The 17,947-nt window shown below is 35.2% G+C and overlaps 1 protein-coding gene across 1 annotated transcript in view; it reads right to left on the reverse strand.

Annotated features, from left to right (window-relative positions):
* Positions 1–17,947, reverse strand: part of ANKRD31 (ankyrin repeat domain 31) — a 115,688-nt gene that overhangs the window by 77,745 nt on the left and 19,996 nt on the right. Inside the window, exons 5-9 of the mRNA XM_061187916.1 lie at positions 14,820–14,896; positions 13,250–13,293; positions 9,886–10,488; positions 7,365–7,636; positions 4,931–5,040 (exon numbers count right to left, since the gene is read on the reverse strand). Of these exons, the coding sequence (XP_061043899.1) occupies positions 4,931–5,040; positions 7,365–7,636; positions 9,886–10,488; positions 13,250–13,293; positions 14,820–14,896 (1,106 nt within the window). The remainder of the gene's footprint in view (positions 1–4,930; positions 5,041–7,364; positions 7,637–9,885; positions 10,489–13,249; positions 13,294–14,819; positions 14,897–17,947) is intronic.

Below are 17,947 nucleotides of genomic sequence, written 5' to 3' on the forward strand. Positions count from 1 at the left end.
AATTTACTGAGGCTTGATTTGTGACCCAAGATGTGATCTATCCTGGAGAATGTTCCATGTATACTTGAGAAGAAAGTGTAATCTGCTGTTTTTGGATGGAATATCCTATAAATATCAATTAAATCTGTCTGGTCTATGGTGTCATTTAAAGCTTCTGTTTCCTTATTTATTTTCATTTTGGATGATCTGTCCATTGGTGTAAGTGAGGTGTTAAAGTCTCCCACTATTATTGTGTTACTGTCGATTTCCTCTTTTGTAGCTGTTAGCAGTTGCCTTATGTATTGAGGTGCTCCTATGTCGGGTGCATATGTATTTATAATTGTTATATCTTCTTCTTGGATTGATCCCTTGATCATTATGTAGTGTCCTTCCTTGTCTCTTGTAACATTCTTTATTTTAAAGTCTATTTTATCTGATATGAGTATTGCTACTCCAGCTTTCTTTTGATTTCCATTTGCATGGAATATCTTTTTCCATCCCCTCATTTTCAGTCTGTATATGTCCCTAGGTCTGAAGTGGGTCTCTTGTAGACAGCATATACATGGGTCTTGTTTTTGTATCCATTCAGTAAGCCTGTGTCTTTTGGCTGGAGCATTTAATCCATTCACGTTTAAGGTAATTATCGATATGTATGTTCCTATGACCATTTTCTTAATTGTTTTGGGTTTGTTTTTGTAGGTCCTTTTCTTCTCTTGTGTTTCCCACTTAGAGAAGTTCCTTTAGCATTTGCTGTAGAGCTGGTTTGGTGGTGCTGAATTCTCTTAGCTTTTGCTTGTCTGTAAAGCTTTTGATTTCTCCATCGAATCTGAATGAGATCCTTGCCGGGTACAGTAATCTTGGTTGTAGGTTCTTCTCTTTCATCACTTTAAGTATATCATGCCGCCCCCTTCTGGCTTGTAGAGTTTCTGCTGAGAAATCAGTTGTTAACCTTATGGGAGTTCCCTTGTATGTTATTTGTCATTCTTCCCTTGCTGCAAAGAAAATAATTTTTCTTTGTCTTTAATTTTTGCCAATTTGATTACTATGTGTCTCAGCGTGTTTCTCCTTGGGTTTATCCTGTATGGGACTCGCTGCGTTTCCTGGACTCGGGTGGCTATTTCCTTTCCCATGTTAGGGAAGTTTTTGACTATAATCTCTTCAAATATTTTCTCAGGTCCTTTCTCTCTCTCTTCTTCTGGGACTCCTATAATGCAAATGTTGTTGCATTTAATGTTGTCCCAGAGGTTTCTTAGGCTGTCTTCATTTCTTTTCATTCTTTTTTCTTTACTCTGTTCCACAGCAGTGAATTCCACCATTCTGTCTTCCAGGTCACTTATCCGTTCTTCTGCCTCAGTTACTCTGCTATTGATTCCTTCTAGTGTAGTTTTCATTTCAGTTATTGTATTGGTCATCTCTGTTTGTTTGTTCTTTAATTCTTCTAGGTCTTTGTTAAACATTTCTTGCATCTTCTCGAACTTTGCCTCCATTCTTTTTCTGAGGTCCTGGATCATCTTTACTATCATTATTCTGAATTCTTTTTCTGGAAGGCTGCCTATCTCCATTTCATTTAGTTGTTTTTCTGGGGTTTTATCTTGTTCCTTCATCTGGTACATCGCCCTCTGCCTTTTCACCTTTCTCTCTTTCTGTGAATGTGGTTTTTGTTCCACAGGCTGCAGGATTGTAGTTCTTCTTGCTTCTGCTGTCTGCCCTCTGGTGGATGAGGCTATCTAAGAGGCTTGTGTAAGTTTCCTGATGGGAGGGACTGGTGGTGGGTAGAGCTGATTGTTGCTTTGGTGGGCAGAGCTCAGTAAAACTTTAATTCGCTTGACTGTTGATGGGTGGGGCTGGGTTCCCTCCCTGTTGGTTGTTTGGCCTGAGGTAACCCAACACTGGAGCCTACCTGGGCTCTTTGGTGGGGCTAATGACAGACTCTGGGAGGGCTCACGCCAAGGAGTACTTCCCAGAACTTCTGCTGCCAGTGTCCTTGTCCTCACGGTGAGACACAGCCACCCCCCGCCTCTGCAGGAGATCCCCCAACACCAGCATGTAGGTCTGGTTCAGTCTCCCCTGGGGTCACTGCTCCTTCCCCTTGGTCCCAATGCGCACACTACTTTGTGTGTGTCCTCCAAGAGTGGAGTCTCTGTTTCCCCCAGGCCTGTCAAAGTCCTGCAATCAAATCCCACTAGCCTTCGAAGTCTGATTCTCTAGGAATTCCTCCTCCCATTGCCAGACCCCCAGGTTGGGAGGCCTGACGTGGGGCTCAGAACTTTCACTCCAGTGGGTGGACTTCTGTGGTGTAAGTGTTCTCTAGTCTGTGAGTCACCCACCCAGCAGTTATGGGATTTGATTTTACTCTGATTGCGCCCCTCCTACCGTCTCATTGTGGCTTCTCCTTTGTCTTTGGATGTGGGGTATCTTTTTTGGTGAGTTCCAGTGTCTTCCTGTCGATGATTGTCCAGCAGCTAGTTGTGATTCTGGTGTTCTCACAAGAGGGAGTGAGAGCACGTCCTTCTACTCCGCCATCTTGGTTCCTCTCCCCTCACCTTCATTTTTGAAAGATATTTTGCTAGGTATAGAATTCTAGGTTCTAGTTATAGAATTCTATAGAATTTCTTTTAGTACTTTAAAGCTGCTGCGCCACTGTCTTCTTGCTTGCATTGTTTCCAACAAGAAATTTGATATCATCCTTACGACATGAAAAAAAAAAAACCATGGCCTTTTTTTCCTTATCAACACATATTCTTCTGACTTCTTAAATGACTGAATATTATTTCATTGGTTACATTATAATTTGTTAACTATTCACTTAATTTATATTGTTTCTAGTCATTTTATTATAATAAACAATGCTGTAATGAACATCTGTATAAAATATATTTACATATTTAAGAAAATACAGCCATAGAATAAATCCCTTTAAACAGAATTGCTGATTCAAAAGAACTGTGATTTAAAATTCTGATGAATGTAAATAAACTGCCCTATAAAAAGACAGAAAAAACTTCTACCAAAAACATATGAGATTGTTTACTTTTTCCACATTCTTGCCACTGGGAATTCTCAAATGTTTATTGGCATTCTCTTAGGTGAAAATTGTACTTCTTAATTTGCATTTCTTTAAGTATGAGTGAGATGTTAATCTTTTCAGGTATTTACATTTTTTTTTTCTGTGAACTCCTATTTTTCTTTATCCTTACTGTTTTGTAATTGCATACTAGTATAATTAACCCCTTGTCATGTGTTATTAATATTTCTTCTGTGTTTGATGATTGGTTTTCTTTAGGATATCTTTCCATACAATTTTTAAAAAATGTATATAGTCAATTTTATCATTCTTTTCCCTCCTGGCTTCTGGTTTTGAATTGTTCTTTACAAAGGGTTTTTCCAAGATTATAAAAAGATTCACTTGTCTTTTCTCCTAGAACTTTTTTTTCCCTTAACTCTGGCCAGACTGGAATTAAATTTGGTATAAGGAATGTTATAGGGATCCAACTGTTTGTGTTTTTCACTATTTATTATTTAGTCCTTCTTTCTGCCATCAATTTGAGATGCCATATTTATCACAGACCTACCCCCACATTCCCATTGTATCTGGCTTCTATATCTAAACCCTTTATTCTGTTTCACTGCTTTATCTGTCTATTCCTGTGCCAATACCAACTTATTTTAACTTCTATTGTTTTCTAATTGCTTTCACATTATGTAGAGCAGGTTCCTGCCTCTCTACTCTCCCTTTGTTTTATTTTTCAGAATTTTCTTGGTTAGTCTTTTATATTTACTTTTCCAGCTGAAATTTTGTATCATTCTCATAGCTAACCTCCAGCCCTATAAAGCAAAATAAAACAAAACAACTAACAAATACACAAAAATCTGTTTTTGATTGAGCTCTCATGCATTTACAGAATAATTTAGGGAGAAGTAAGTTTCTTACAATACTGAATCTTTATGGTCAAGAATAAGGCTCTTCTTTCCATTTATTCAAGTCTTTTTTATGTCCCTCAGCATAATTTTTACAGTTTCTTCTTACAGGTATGGCAATTTCTTATTAGGTATATAAGCAGGTATTTTCTCTCTTTTGTAACTATTATAAATGGGATCTTCTCTTATATTTTGTAACTGGGTAATACTTATGTATATGAAAGGTATATACTTTTGTCTTCTTTTGGTTTATTGAATTTTTAAAACTTTTTAGCTGGAAATAATTTCCAATTTATAAAAAAGTTGTAAAAATAAAACAAAAGATTCCCCCATTGTTAACATTTTGCTGCCACTTAAATCATTCTATCTCCCTCTTTATATATACATACACATGCACACAGACACATATACACATAATGAATAACTTGCATACACCATGCCTCTTTACTTACTAATACTTAAGAGCATATTCTCTAAAAGCAAGGACACTATCTTACATAACCAAATTATTAAGAAAATTTAACATTGATACAATATTATTCTTTAATCTACAGTCCATATTTCAATTCTGCCAACTGTCCCGCCATCTATTATTTTGTAACCAGTACTCCTAGGTTCTTATTATTTCTGATAGTTTTTTAGTTCATTCTTTGGGGTTTTATATATAGGAACAAAAAAATAACATCTAAATATATAATAATTTCCTCTATTTATTCTTCTGGTTATAATTTCCCAAAGCCTATGCTAGGTTAGTCACACCACAAATAGGTCAGATATCTAAATCTGAAAAGGGTTCTGAAACTATTCTCTTAAAAGTACAAGTACAGGAAATATACCAGCCTATGAGGCAGAAGTTCAGGATCCTAGTTATACTACTAATGAGCTGTGCAGTGCCGGGGAAAATCCTTAACCTCTCTGAACTTCCTCATCAGTAGAATGAGAAAGTTGAGACATATAATCTCTAAATCCTTTTTTAGTACCAGGATTCTATATTTTTGTAAGTTACTTATTAAAGAAATAAAATAGGCCTCACCATTTTTCCCTGCAAGTTTTCTGTTTTTCCTGAGCTGTTTTCCACTCTTGAGTCTGGATGAACGCACAGTCTTCCCTTTACCTTCAATCCTTAAAGCAGGATTCTGCGTTCTTGAAAAATAAATGTGCTTTTAAAATTACTATCATGTTCTCCACAACCGTTCAAAGAGAATCATACTGAATTTTTGACTAAATTTTTTTAAAACTCAAAGATATTTTACTGAGCTGTTGTCAAGCAGGATGGCAGTTTTAAATATGGACATGGCTCCTGAGTAAACTGCAGATAACTCTGTGACAGACATGCCAGTCATTATGGTTTCTTTGTCTTTGTGCCACCTATGGGTTTCTCTCCTTTAGGGATAGTCACCTATAAGTGAGTATTCTGAGGCTCCTGTCCCTCACTCCCCATGCTGGCATGCCACTATCCACTCTATTCACAACTTCTAGGAAAAAAGAGGCAGGCAAAAAAAAAGGACTTGCCCTGTGGTATGGCACTGATCAAAAACTGTAAAATACTGGCATAAAAGCATATATGGGTAGGTTTATTTTGGTTCTCTCTATTCTGAGAGCCCCAAAATAAACCTACCCATACATGGTCAATTAATCTATGACAAAGGAGCCAAGAATATACAATGGGGAAAGGACAGTCTCTTCAATAAATGGTGTTGGGAAAACTGGACAGCCAAGTGCAAAAGAATAAAGCTGGATCACAATCTTACACCATATACAAAAATCAACTCAAAATGGATTGAAGACTTGAAAGTAAGACTTGAAACCATAGAACTCCTAGGAAAAAACATAAATATGCACCTTGACATCAGTCTTGGCAATGATTTTTTGGATTTGACACTAAAAGCAAAAATAAAGAAGTGAGACTACATCAACCTAAAAAGTTTCTGTAGAGCAAATGAAACTATCAACAAAATGAAAAGACAACCTACCAAATGGGAGAAAATACTTGCAAATCATATACTTGAAAAGGGATTAATATCCAAAACATATAAAGAACCCATACAACTCAATAGCAAAAAGAAAAGCTATCCGATTAAAAAATGTGAGAGGAACTAAAAAGACATTTTCAAAGAAGGCATCCAAAAGGCCAGCAGGTACATGAAAAGGTGCTTAGCATCACTGATCATCAGGGAAATGTAAATCAAAACCACAATGAGACATCACCCCACACCAGTCAGAATGGCCATCATCAAAAAGTCTACAAATAATAAACGTTGGAGAGGGTGTGGAGAAACGGGAACCCTCTTGCACTGTTGGTGGGAATGTAAATTGGTGCAACCACGACGGAAAACAGTATGGAGATTCCTCAAAAATTAAAAATAGAACTACCATATGATCCAGCAATTCCACTCCTGGGTATTTATCCAAAGGAAACAAAATCACTATCTCAAAATAATATCTGCAGTCCCATTTTTTTTTTAAATTAATTAATTTATTTATGGCTGTGCTGGGACTTCGTTTCTGTGCGAGGGCTTTCTCTAGCTGCGGCAAGTGGGGGCCACTCTTCATCGCGGTGTGCGGGCCTCTCATTACTGCGGCCTCTCTTGTTGTGGAGCACAGGCTCCAGACGTGCAGGCTCAGTAATTGTGGCTCACGGGCTTAGCTGCTCCGCAGCATGTGGGATCTTCCCAGACCAGGGCTCGAACCCGTGTCCCCTGCATTGGCAGGCAGATTCTCAACCACTGCGCCACCAGGGAAGCCCCTGCAGTCCCATTTCTACTGTGACTTTACTTACAATCGTCAAGACATGGAAGCAACCTAAATATCCATCGATGGATGAATAAATAAAGAAAATGTGATACACACACATACATAATGGAATGGTATTCAGCCATAGAAAAGAAAAAATCCTGCCATTTGCTAGAACATGAATGGGCCTTGAGAGCATTATGCTAAGTGAAATAAGTCAGAGAAAGACAAATACCATATGATCTCACTTACATGTGGAATCTAAAACAAAAAAACAAAAACCCTAAACTAATGGATACAGAGAACAGACTGGTTCTGGAGGTAGGAGATGGTGTGGGTGGGTGAAATGGGTGAAGGTGGTCAAAAGGTACAAACTTCCAGTTATAAGATAAGTAAGTCCAGGGGATGTAATGTACAGCATGGTGACTATAGTTAATAATACTGTATTGTATATTTGAGAAGTTGCTAAGAGAGTAGACCTTAAAAGTTCTCATCACAAGAAAAAAAATTTGTAACTATGTGTGGTGAGAGATGTTAAAGAAAGAAAATTAGCATTAAGCTAAAATACAACAATTTCCCATTACTTTGTCTTAAAAATGAAAGTAAAAGAGTTTTCTGGGGGTTTTTTAAATTGCAAAATAAATAAAATAACAACACTGAAAAATAAAGTTCTTTAGAGGTAAACTGACTCTAATGTCCCAAACACAGAATTATCTATTAGGTTGGTAGCATACCTGAAATTCTCAGTTGAAGAGTTATTATTTGTTTGATCCTCACAGCCAAGTATTTTGGGTAAAATCTTTTCTGGCATCTTATACATGTCATCTGTGGGCTTTGCATCTCTGCCTACTTTCAGTCTGGACGATCTCCTTAACACACATGGAGTGTCCTGGTCAGAGCTATTTTCCACCGGATTTGAATTTCCCTTATTATTTAGTGGATCACAAGAGGTGACATTTTGATGAACCAAAGTTTGCAATCCAAATGGATTTGGGTCTTCTAGACTCTGTAATAAGATGTAAATACATACACAAATAATTACAACAATGCAAAAAAATAAAATAAAATTAGAATAAATTAAGTTTTATCTTGTCCTTTGATTACACAAAAATACCTTATAAGATGCAAATACAAAAACCCATAGACATATGTGAACATAATGAAAATTTTATAATTAATGTAACAAATGACAATGCAGATTTAAAAGCCTAAAGCAAGAAAAGCATAAGTAAATATTATTTTTATCAGTATTCATCCTTAAAACTCAAGGATAAACCTAAGGTCACTCTGGGTGCTTTAATTTCACAGGAAATGGGTAGCACGAAATGATGAGAGACACATAAAAACAGTAGTACTGTCACGCCAGGCCAGATGAGTGTTCTATTCAGCCTAGTATTTTGTTATGTGATAGCAACAGTAAGTGATATTTGTGGGACGAGATACTATATAACTTCCATTACATTGATTTTAAAAGGTTAGCAGTATATCATGAATGGCTCTAAGTTCCCCTTAATAATCCATTATAGATTTAACTTTCGTGGGGATACATATTTTTATACATATCACGTAAACCTTTCTTGAGCTTATTTATATATCCAGCTTGAAAAGCTTCTCAAGGTAACAAGTTTCATATTTTTTTAAAAAATTTATTTATTTATTTATTTATTTGGCTGCACCGGGTCTTAGTTGCAGCACAAGGGGTCTTTGTTGCCACATATGGGATCTTCGTTGCGGCATATGGGATCTTTAGTTGTGGCATGCGGGATCTAGTTCCCTGACCAGGGATCGAACCCGGGCCCCCTGCATTGGGAGCGCAGAGTCTTAACAACTGGACCACCAGGGAAGTCCCACAAGTTTCATATTTTTATTATAGCTAAGTAAAAGAGTATTCAATTTGATTTGTTCTAAATCAATCTCTTTTCTACTTCTAAGTAGACTTTTTTTTGAAGACCTCCTAAGTTCATGCTCACTCTATCAATACCAGTCATAATTTCCTACACTTTACTCATATTACCTCTTTTTAGATTAGAATCCTGGAATGTTTAACTTAATCTTCATGCCCTATCCCCATGATTAGTTTCTCTTTTTCTGGATTTTTAAACATATCATTAAGTCTGTTTTGAAATTTTTTGACCAGAATTGCATGCAGTATTATTCCAGGTGTGTATGTTATAACCTGAGCTTAGTATCATGTTATTTAAATCTTCCAAGAAATGTTCACAGGAGCATTTTGGTAATAGCCAGAAGGAGAATAGAAAAGAAAAGAAAAAAAAATCCAAATGACCATCATTAGTGAATTGGTTAAATAAATTATATTGTTATACACACACACACACACACACACACACACACACACACAAACATACCCATAGAGTGGAATACCATTCAACAAGTAGAAAGATCTAAGTAGTGCTATATTTGTTGACACAGAAAGATAACCACGATGTATTATTAAATTTTAAAAACAAGTTGCAAAGCATTACATATAATATAATCCCATTTATATAAAATAAACTTACATAGAATATGCATAGAAAAAAATGGAGACATGCAGCAAACTGTTAACAATGATTATCTCTGGAAAGTGGAATTGTGGGAGACTTCCTCTTACTGTAATGTTTGATTTTCTTTTTTTTTTATAATGAGGATGTGTTACTATTATAATCAGGAAAAAATAAAGATTATTTTTAAAAAGAAAAAAATTGTCAACATGAAAAAGGGACTTGGCAAATGATAGGCCACTCCAGGGTCTCCAAGCATAATAGTCCAGGAATTCTAAACCCAAGAACTGTGCCACCTGACAGTATCCTCAGACACAGTATGCAAAGTTGTACTGAAGCCAGGCATAATTTTCTCCCTCTCCTGGCAGTCCAATTGCATATATTTTACTTCCAACTAGAAACTGATGTGGGGTATCTTATCTCTACTCTGCACCCAGGCAGACATAGTGATTTTCTGAGCTAACCGGGAAAATTCTGGTAACAAATTTTTTCCTTCTTCTATATAAGCAATGTAATGATGATATATCTTCTCAGGTTTTCAGAGGAGAAACTTATCTATTTTAACTTTTAACCCATTGAAAACTCTACCCTGGGAACCTCGAAAAAGGTAACTATATGCTTCAAAGTCAAAAAGTATCTTCTGAGTGTTGGTATTTGGGTAGAAGGTTTGAATTTAAAATAAGGTATATGGGCAATGAAGACTTGTTAAAGGTCACTATAAAAGGCAAAATCATAGACTCATACTTGCACTTACTTGCTGCACTGAAAGATGCTTGTCCTGTAGCTCACCTAACTTGGAATCTTGTTCAAATGGTTGAGTAGAACAAAGAGTCTCAAAATTCACCTCTGCTATTTGTGTACAATCTTCATCAGTCTGAGACATATTGGGCTCCACTCCTAAACATTCATTTCCAGCACTGAGACTGATATCTCCCTCTTTTCTGTGACAGATGGGTTCCACCTTGGCTTCTGACAACGTGTTTAAGGCTGCTAACGACTCAGCTGGCAATGCATCATCCTTTGAGTTTTCTACTAAATCTTTGTGACATGTCAAAGGTATTGATATGGAACTCGAAGAACTGCTCAATGGGTTCATCAACTCTCTACGTTCAATTGGTCTTTCCTCCTGGGTGATTTCTGGTGATGTCAGTAACTTTTCTAAGGCAGACACAAAAGTTTCAAGAGAGCTTTCTTCATCTTTGGTTTCTTCAGAAGTCATGGTCAATGTGACTTCCTTGCTAGGCTCCTTCTCTGGCTCTATTAACGAGTTCTCCTTTACAGCAAATGTATCAAATTCTTTAATAGTGGTACTTGAGAGAAGGCTTATTTCAGGAGAGTCTCTGTCTCTACTTAGTTCCTGTATAGTCCAAATAGAATTTACATCATATTACATATACAAAAAAGTGTTTAAAATGAAAATGTTATAGTTTTCTAGTTCATCATGTTGCTAAGTTATCACCAAAAAGCTTTATCAACTTTCCTCCCTTCCATAAATAAAAATACTCTTTATTACTTTCCTATACCAAATTACTAATGACTGCGAACACATGGTTAAACATTTAATAGTAGACCAAGGGTAAAATTGGCCGGGCCATAATTACAGATGGCAAATTATCTATTCAGCTAAGTTTAAATTATCTGGGCTAAGGGAAGAGGCAGAGATAACATGGATAGTTAAATTAACAGATAATCTAAAAACTTCACTGCAGTTAATAGTTGAAAAATTCTCCCTTGTTAAACATCCCTATTGAATTTTATTAATTAACCAGGAACAAAATTGGTATAGTTTCACCTTCCTTTTATTCCCCACCTCTGTATGCATATGTAAATGTGATGTAAAAAGGCCAAAGGACAGGTGGTCAGGGAGGAGAAAAGGAGAAATGAAAACAGTTCTATGTAAATATTACAAGCTCTGGCTATAAATCAATGGTTCTGACTTGTGGTTGTTTTAAACAAAAAACACAAAACTACAAAACACAAAATGACTATTATTTTCAAAGACATCACCTTAATAGGTTATACCTGTTCTCACAATATTTCCAATAATCAAAATATTATTAGACTTCCTCTTTTGAAAGCACTTTCAAAATTGTTTATAAGCCATTCAAGAAAATCAGTCTCAATAACTTAAAGGCACTAAACTTTTTTTCAACATTTAAAACTGTTAATTTGCTTGACCTTAAATAACAGAATGGGTTTCAGTGACTTTTGCCTGTTTCTAAAAATCAAATCCACCTTCACTGACACATCACTCTACCAGAACGCACTGTAACTTGTAAGCCCTCTAATACTATGATTTGATTTGAATAAGGGAAGTGAAAAACATTTTATTCTCCCTCTCTTCCTTTTCTACCTGCCACCATTTATATTCTCTGTACATAGCATCCAGAGCTTAATAAGATATATTTATTTATTAGCAATGCAAACTATAATTTGCTCAGAAAGATAAAAGAATTTAGAAGGAATTGAAGAACTGGATCCTATCCATTCTTGAAGTCATGTTCAAGATCTCCCTCTTATCTGAAGTCCTTATATCTACTAAATTCAAGGCCTTAGATCTAATAAAGTATATATATATATATATATATATATATATATATATATATACATATTGAACTCTGCCCTAAAGGAACTTAATTCCTAAATTAAGATTGAAGGCATTAATACATAAGACATTAAATAAACTATAAATAATGTCAAAAACACTGCATGAACTCAAATGAATGGCATAAACCATAGCCCTAGTGTTACAAGAATAAGTTTTCTGGGGGGAAAGAAAGGGAGGCAGTGAAGGGTTTTCAAGATTGCCTGAAAAATGCTCGGTTAAACAAAGTTAAACAGGTTTATTTACTACAAGACTTTTCAAAACGTGCACTATAAATCTTTGAGGAGACTTTAGGATACAGTGTTCTCTAAACTTCTTTGTTCAAAAAAATCCTTTATTCTCAGAAGATCTATTAATGTCACAGGAGGCAAGTGATAGGGAAATACTGACATAGTGAATAAGCAATGTTAAAGAGGGAGCAATTACTTTGGTCAAGATCACCACAGTCATCTGAGACAGATCCAAAGAGGAGGAGGAACGTAAGCCAGAAATTAATGATTTGTGAAGGCGTAAAAGAAGGAAAAACACGTATTTCTTAAGCACCAACTAGGTACCAAACACCGTGAGCCATCACTGCTCTCAGTCTTCACTATAATCCTATGAAATGAGTATCACTTTCCGTATATTACACATGTAAATGACACACTTGCCCTTGGAACACAACCTATGTGGGTCCAAATTTTATGCTCTTTCCCTTGCTTTCTGGCTCCTGACTTAAACAAAGGCATGGAGGTGGGAATGTGTAAGGTATATCTGAGATGAAGTAAGGCACAGGTGTATGACAGGGTTGGCCTGGGGAGGTCCTTGATTGTTGGAGTCTGTTATGGGCAGAGACAATCTTATAGTCCTCTGATTTCCCATAGCACCAAGCAGAAAGCAAAGCCAAAACAAGCACTCAGTACATGGTTACTGATTAGTAACTGGAAGATGGGAAAGCAGTATCCAGCAGGAAATATTAAAGGAACAAGGGTAATAGACAAAGCAACAGAAGGCATTTTTGCTATATCATCTCAGCAACTAGTTTGATATTAAATTATATGCTTTTCCTCTAGATAAAGAATAAAAGACTTATAATGCTAGACAAGAAACACAGATCAAGAAAATTCTATTTCATTAGAGATAAGGAAGAATAAATACTGAAATGGGTCTCCACTACAGATGTAAGAAAAGTGTCCTCACGCTTTCCGTCTGTCTGTGGCAGCCCAGACTGAATGCGGGAATGCAGGGAAAAATTTTTTGCAACTCACAAAAAAACCTGTGAACAGTGAAAGCCTGCTTTATTCCAAAGACAGATTTACAAGAGTTTACGAGAAAAGTACCGGAAAATTATTCCCCTCAAAAAAACCCAAAAACACTGAAATAGGTTGTTACACAATTCTATCTATTGAAATGGTTTAGTCATATTCCTGCCTAGGGGAAAACTTAAATGAGCTTGATACTTTAATCAATATAATGTTTTAAAAAAAACCTAAACCCAAGATTTGAATAGCTAATTTCTATTATACAGACCAACCTTTTCTGGGTGTGTTAACACTTTAGGATCTTCAGCCTCAGGTCCTAGAAGATAACATTATGTGTTTTCATTCCAGTTTTATTAAAGCATTAAAACATATTGTCTCACTCAGCATTTCTTAATCATATAACTTTAAATGACTCCCTCAAACATTCATGTGATATATTAAATATTTAATAAATATTATACCAATTTATGATATAAAAGTATGTTGGCAATACAATTATGAAATTCTTCCATTCCTTAAAAAAATATTTCACATCAGGCCAGGTAATATTATAATTGTTTGGAATTAGTTTAGTTAAAAACCAACCTCTCTACTTTGGCTGAGTTATCCTAAGTATTCGCAACTACATGGAAAAATCATATCTACTTTCTCTGTGTCATTATCATCTCCATTATAGGTAACAGAATTTAAATGAATTCATGCTGTTGGGTTAGGCATAAAAAGGAACATTGATGTAGCGGCCAAAAGGAATCAGGAGATGTCTTAAAGGTACATGTATCAACAAGTCTCTATTTCTTAAAGTCATTAAAAATTTTTAAACATTCTACTATAGTTGCTTTTTTTTCCTGTATTGAGACTACCTTTTGAACACTACTAACATTTTTTGAGTATCATTATGAACTCATGTTTTTTTTTTCACAAACTTAACTTATTTCCATGAACCAAAATCATGTTAGTTTTTTTCCCCAGCTAATTTGTCACAGGTTGGCCAGTGGGAGCACAACTGACCTAGCTCTTTATCCTTTTAGCACTGTCCCCTGACATCCTTGAAAGCATTTTTGTTTTCCAACAATGGTAAGATTTTCAGATCCATCCTAATATCTTCAAGCTCCAAGACAGATCAGCTATCCTTTTAGGATCCCTGGTTTGCTTGGCATTTGTACACCCATAGCACCCATACACCTGGCACTTAGCAGGCTCAATAAATATTTGTTAAAATAATGAATAAATAATATTACAGACCAAAATCCAGGCACTAGGAGTGCATGCAAGAGTTGGTGATGGCGTAAGTGGTACTGCTATTGTTGTAGTAGCAACAGATCAGAAGACAGAGATTTTAAAACTTAGCTTTTCAATTTCAAGTATCATGTCCTTGTGCCTTTTCTCATAATACAAAGTTTCAATGACCACTAAGAATATTTACTACACTGTCATACAACATACATAGGAGGCACTTCAAAGTGAAAGACAGCTACCCTCTAATACAGCCGAAATCAAGTAAATGGCCTGCCTAACTGCCAGTCAAGAAAGACATGACATACATATTAAGAATGCTATGAATAGAGAAAACAAACATTGTTTTCAAATTTGAGCCCCCAAATTACAAGTCAAAAAAGTAGATGTGGAGGAGTAGGTATTGACTGCACCTGAGCTCTTCGCATATGGGCAATTTTAAGCAGCATGATTCCAAGGTCAACAGCAACACTGATTTCATATGTAAAAATGTATGGCAGCAATGTATAGCAGACCAGCCTAGTTGTAAATAAATCCATATCTAACTAAGCCTTCTATTTTTAGGCAAAGACAAATTCACTTTATATGAATCTACTCATAAAAGTGTACCTTGAATACTCTGGGGGTTCAGTGAAAGTTCAGCCTGGGGAAATGACACAGTGAACACTGGACAACTTTTTCTAATCCTAAAAAAAAAAAAAAAATCAATCAATTAATTAATAAGTACACATAAATTTTCAAATGGAAAAAAACCCATTATTTCTCATTCAGATACAATTTAAACTTCTTTTTAATTTAAAGGAATTTCAAATAGGATCATCTTTTTTTGCTCCAATTACTAGCAATTTGTTAACATTTAAGTTTCAAATGGCTGCAAAAATACAGAGAGCCAAAAAAATTAAGGAATGAACTTTAGGAGTGTAGACAAGCTAAACTACATTTAGGTCTGAAAGTAACTTTGGAGATGACTGTCTACCAAATAGAAAGGGGGAGTGAGAGAGAAAAATTGGTCCTAATTTATGAAGCTTGACTACTTAAATCCTCAAATACACTGAAAGTTTGTCATTACAGCTTGAGATGTAAGTGAAAGTCACTCATGAGAAAATTCTCAGACATTATTTACCTTTCTTGTATTTCACAGCAGGGGAAAAAAAGGTAGGAACTACTGAAGGGAAGAGGTTGAGAGCAAAATAAAGGTCATGCCTAATCTACAATTTTGATCATCTACCCTGGGATAATTAAAAGTTGAGTGTAAGCTGGGACGAAGTAAGAAAGTAGCGTTGGCATATATACACTACCAAATGTAAAACAGATAGCTAGTGGGAAGCAGCTGCATGGCACAGGGAGATCAGCTCGGTGCTTTGTGACCACCTAGAGGGGTGGGATAAGGAGGGTGGGAGGGAGACGCAATAGGGAGGGGATATGGGGATATATGTATATGTATAGCTGATTCACTTTGTTATACAGCAGAAACTAACACAACACTGTAAAGCAATTATACTCCAATAAAGATGTTAAAAAAAAGTTGATTGAAGAAAAGCAATCATTTAACTATTTTTTTCTCAATCTAATTTACTATACAAATGCAATCAAGGTATCTTCCTTTAAAAAAAAAAGCCTCTTGTTCCAGTTGTTTTAAGAACAGTTTTTATGAACCAGGCATAGCTACTTGAATCCTAAGCAAGAATAATAAATTGAACATTCTCTCCTGCCTAAAAAAATAGAAGTGATCAGTATAATATCTTGAAAATGAAACTGCTCATATAGAATAATTTCTATGAGGCAAATAGAAAAGAATGCCATTTTTTCCCCTAAAACATGATTCTTTGAGTACAAACTGATTTAAAATAAAACAAAATCGTAGTTTGAATCAACAGAATTTTTTCCTTAATTATAAAAGAGAATTTAACACAGAAGTTTTGAAAATAGAGCAAACGTTCATCTAAGTTATTAAAAAATAATTATTTATAATAGGCAAGACTGCAAACAACATACATGTCCAATATTAGAGAAATGATTAAATGAATTACAGTATAGTAAGTTATACAATGAAATATTATGCGGTCATTAAAATTCATGTTTTTAAAAAATATTAATGATGTGAAATAATAATTATGATAAACACTACTTAAAATTTGAAAACAGGGGGAATTCCCTGGCTGTCCAGTGGTTAGGAGGCTGGGCTTCCACTGCAGGGGGCATGGGTTCGATCCCTGGTCAGGGAACCAAGATCCCACAAGCTGCGTGGTGTGGCCAAAAAAAAAAAAAAAAGAAAAGAAAGAAAAAAAAAACAGGAAACAAAAGTATCTGCAGAATAATCCCAATTTTGTAGAAAATATGAACAAAACAAAAATATATAGAAAGCCTAAAATAAAATGTACCAAAATGTTAACAATGGTTCTCTCCAGGCTGTGAGACCATGGATGCTGCATTAGTCTTTCTTAGTCTTTTCTCTTTTTCCATTTCTGTAGATGAACTTATACTGCTGATATATTCAGTAAAAGGATTATTTTAAAATAGTGATTCTCAAACTTTTGGTCTTTGGACTCCTTTACACTCTTAAAACTTAGGAACTCAAAGAGCTTTTGTTCATGTGGCTTCTATTTATTTATATTTACATATTAGAAATTAAAATGGAGAAAAATGTTAAATAATCATTAATTTTTAAGTAACAGTAATAATCCAATATATTAATATATTGTTATGAAACATTTTTGCATTTTCCAAAATGAAAAAAAATTTAGTGAGAAAGTGGCACTGTTTCACATTTTAAAAAATCTCTTTAATGTATGGCTTAATGCAAGACAGCTGCCATCTGAACTGCTACAACACATTCAATCTTTTGTGATATATTTTTTTATTTGAAGTATATTACAAAAATCTGGCCTCATACAGATATGCAGTTGGAAAAGGAAGGAGTACTTTAGCAGCCTTTTTGGATAATAGTGCATATTCTTTCTACATAACATATCAAAACTCTAAAAGCAATAATTTCCTTAAAGGTTACTAGAAATGTGAAAATTGAAACAAAATCAATGAACTTTTATATTGGTCTATGTTGCACTTTGAATGGATCTTTTACTTGTCTGTGGGTGATGCTGTGACATCATGCATTGGTCTTTCAGAAAATACGGATTTGCTGAGTTATGCAGGTCTTCCCTATATTGATCTATTTCATCATAAAAATCTCAAAAAGGTCACCTTTGTAAATATTTCCATTGATCTTACCAGAAAGTTCAAGAAAATGTCTGACATATACTCCATTGTGAATAACCAGTTTGTCAGTTATTCTTTCAAGTTAAAAAAAAAAGGTGAAACTAGTTTTTTTTTTTACAAATCTTATAACTCAAACAAGTGCACAAGTGCTCTTCTTAAGACAACTATCACACTTTACACAGAAGTGTAAAAAGATATATATTCAAGGGTAGAAATTTAATAAAACTAATAACTTTTCTGCTTCATCAAATGCAGTAAGTAAAACTGGCCTTTTTTTTTTTTAAACCGCTAGTACATGGCTGTGAAAAATACGGTGACTACTAGCCCTATTTGGTGCCACTGTCCTGATTCCTACTAAGGCTCCAGCTTTTTATCCACCATTTGCTTTAGCACTGTAAGTGCAAATGTCAATACCATGAAATAGGCAAATAATGTGTTAGCATTATTATGAAAATAGTTTTGACCTCACAGATCCTCTGGAAAGAGCCTCAGGAACTCCCAGGGGGTCCACAGGCTTTACT

Source organism: Eubalaena glacialis, chromosome 4 (assembly GCF_028564815.1).
Source record: "Eubalaena glacialis isolate mEubGla1 chromosome 4, mEubGla1.1.hap2.+ XY, whole genome shotgun sequence".
Lineage (NCBI taxonomy): Eukaryota > Metazoa > Chordata > Mammalia > Artiodactyla > Balaenidae > Eubalaena > Eubalaena glacialis.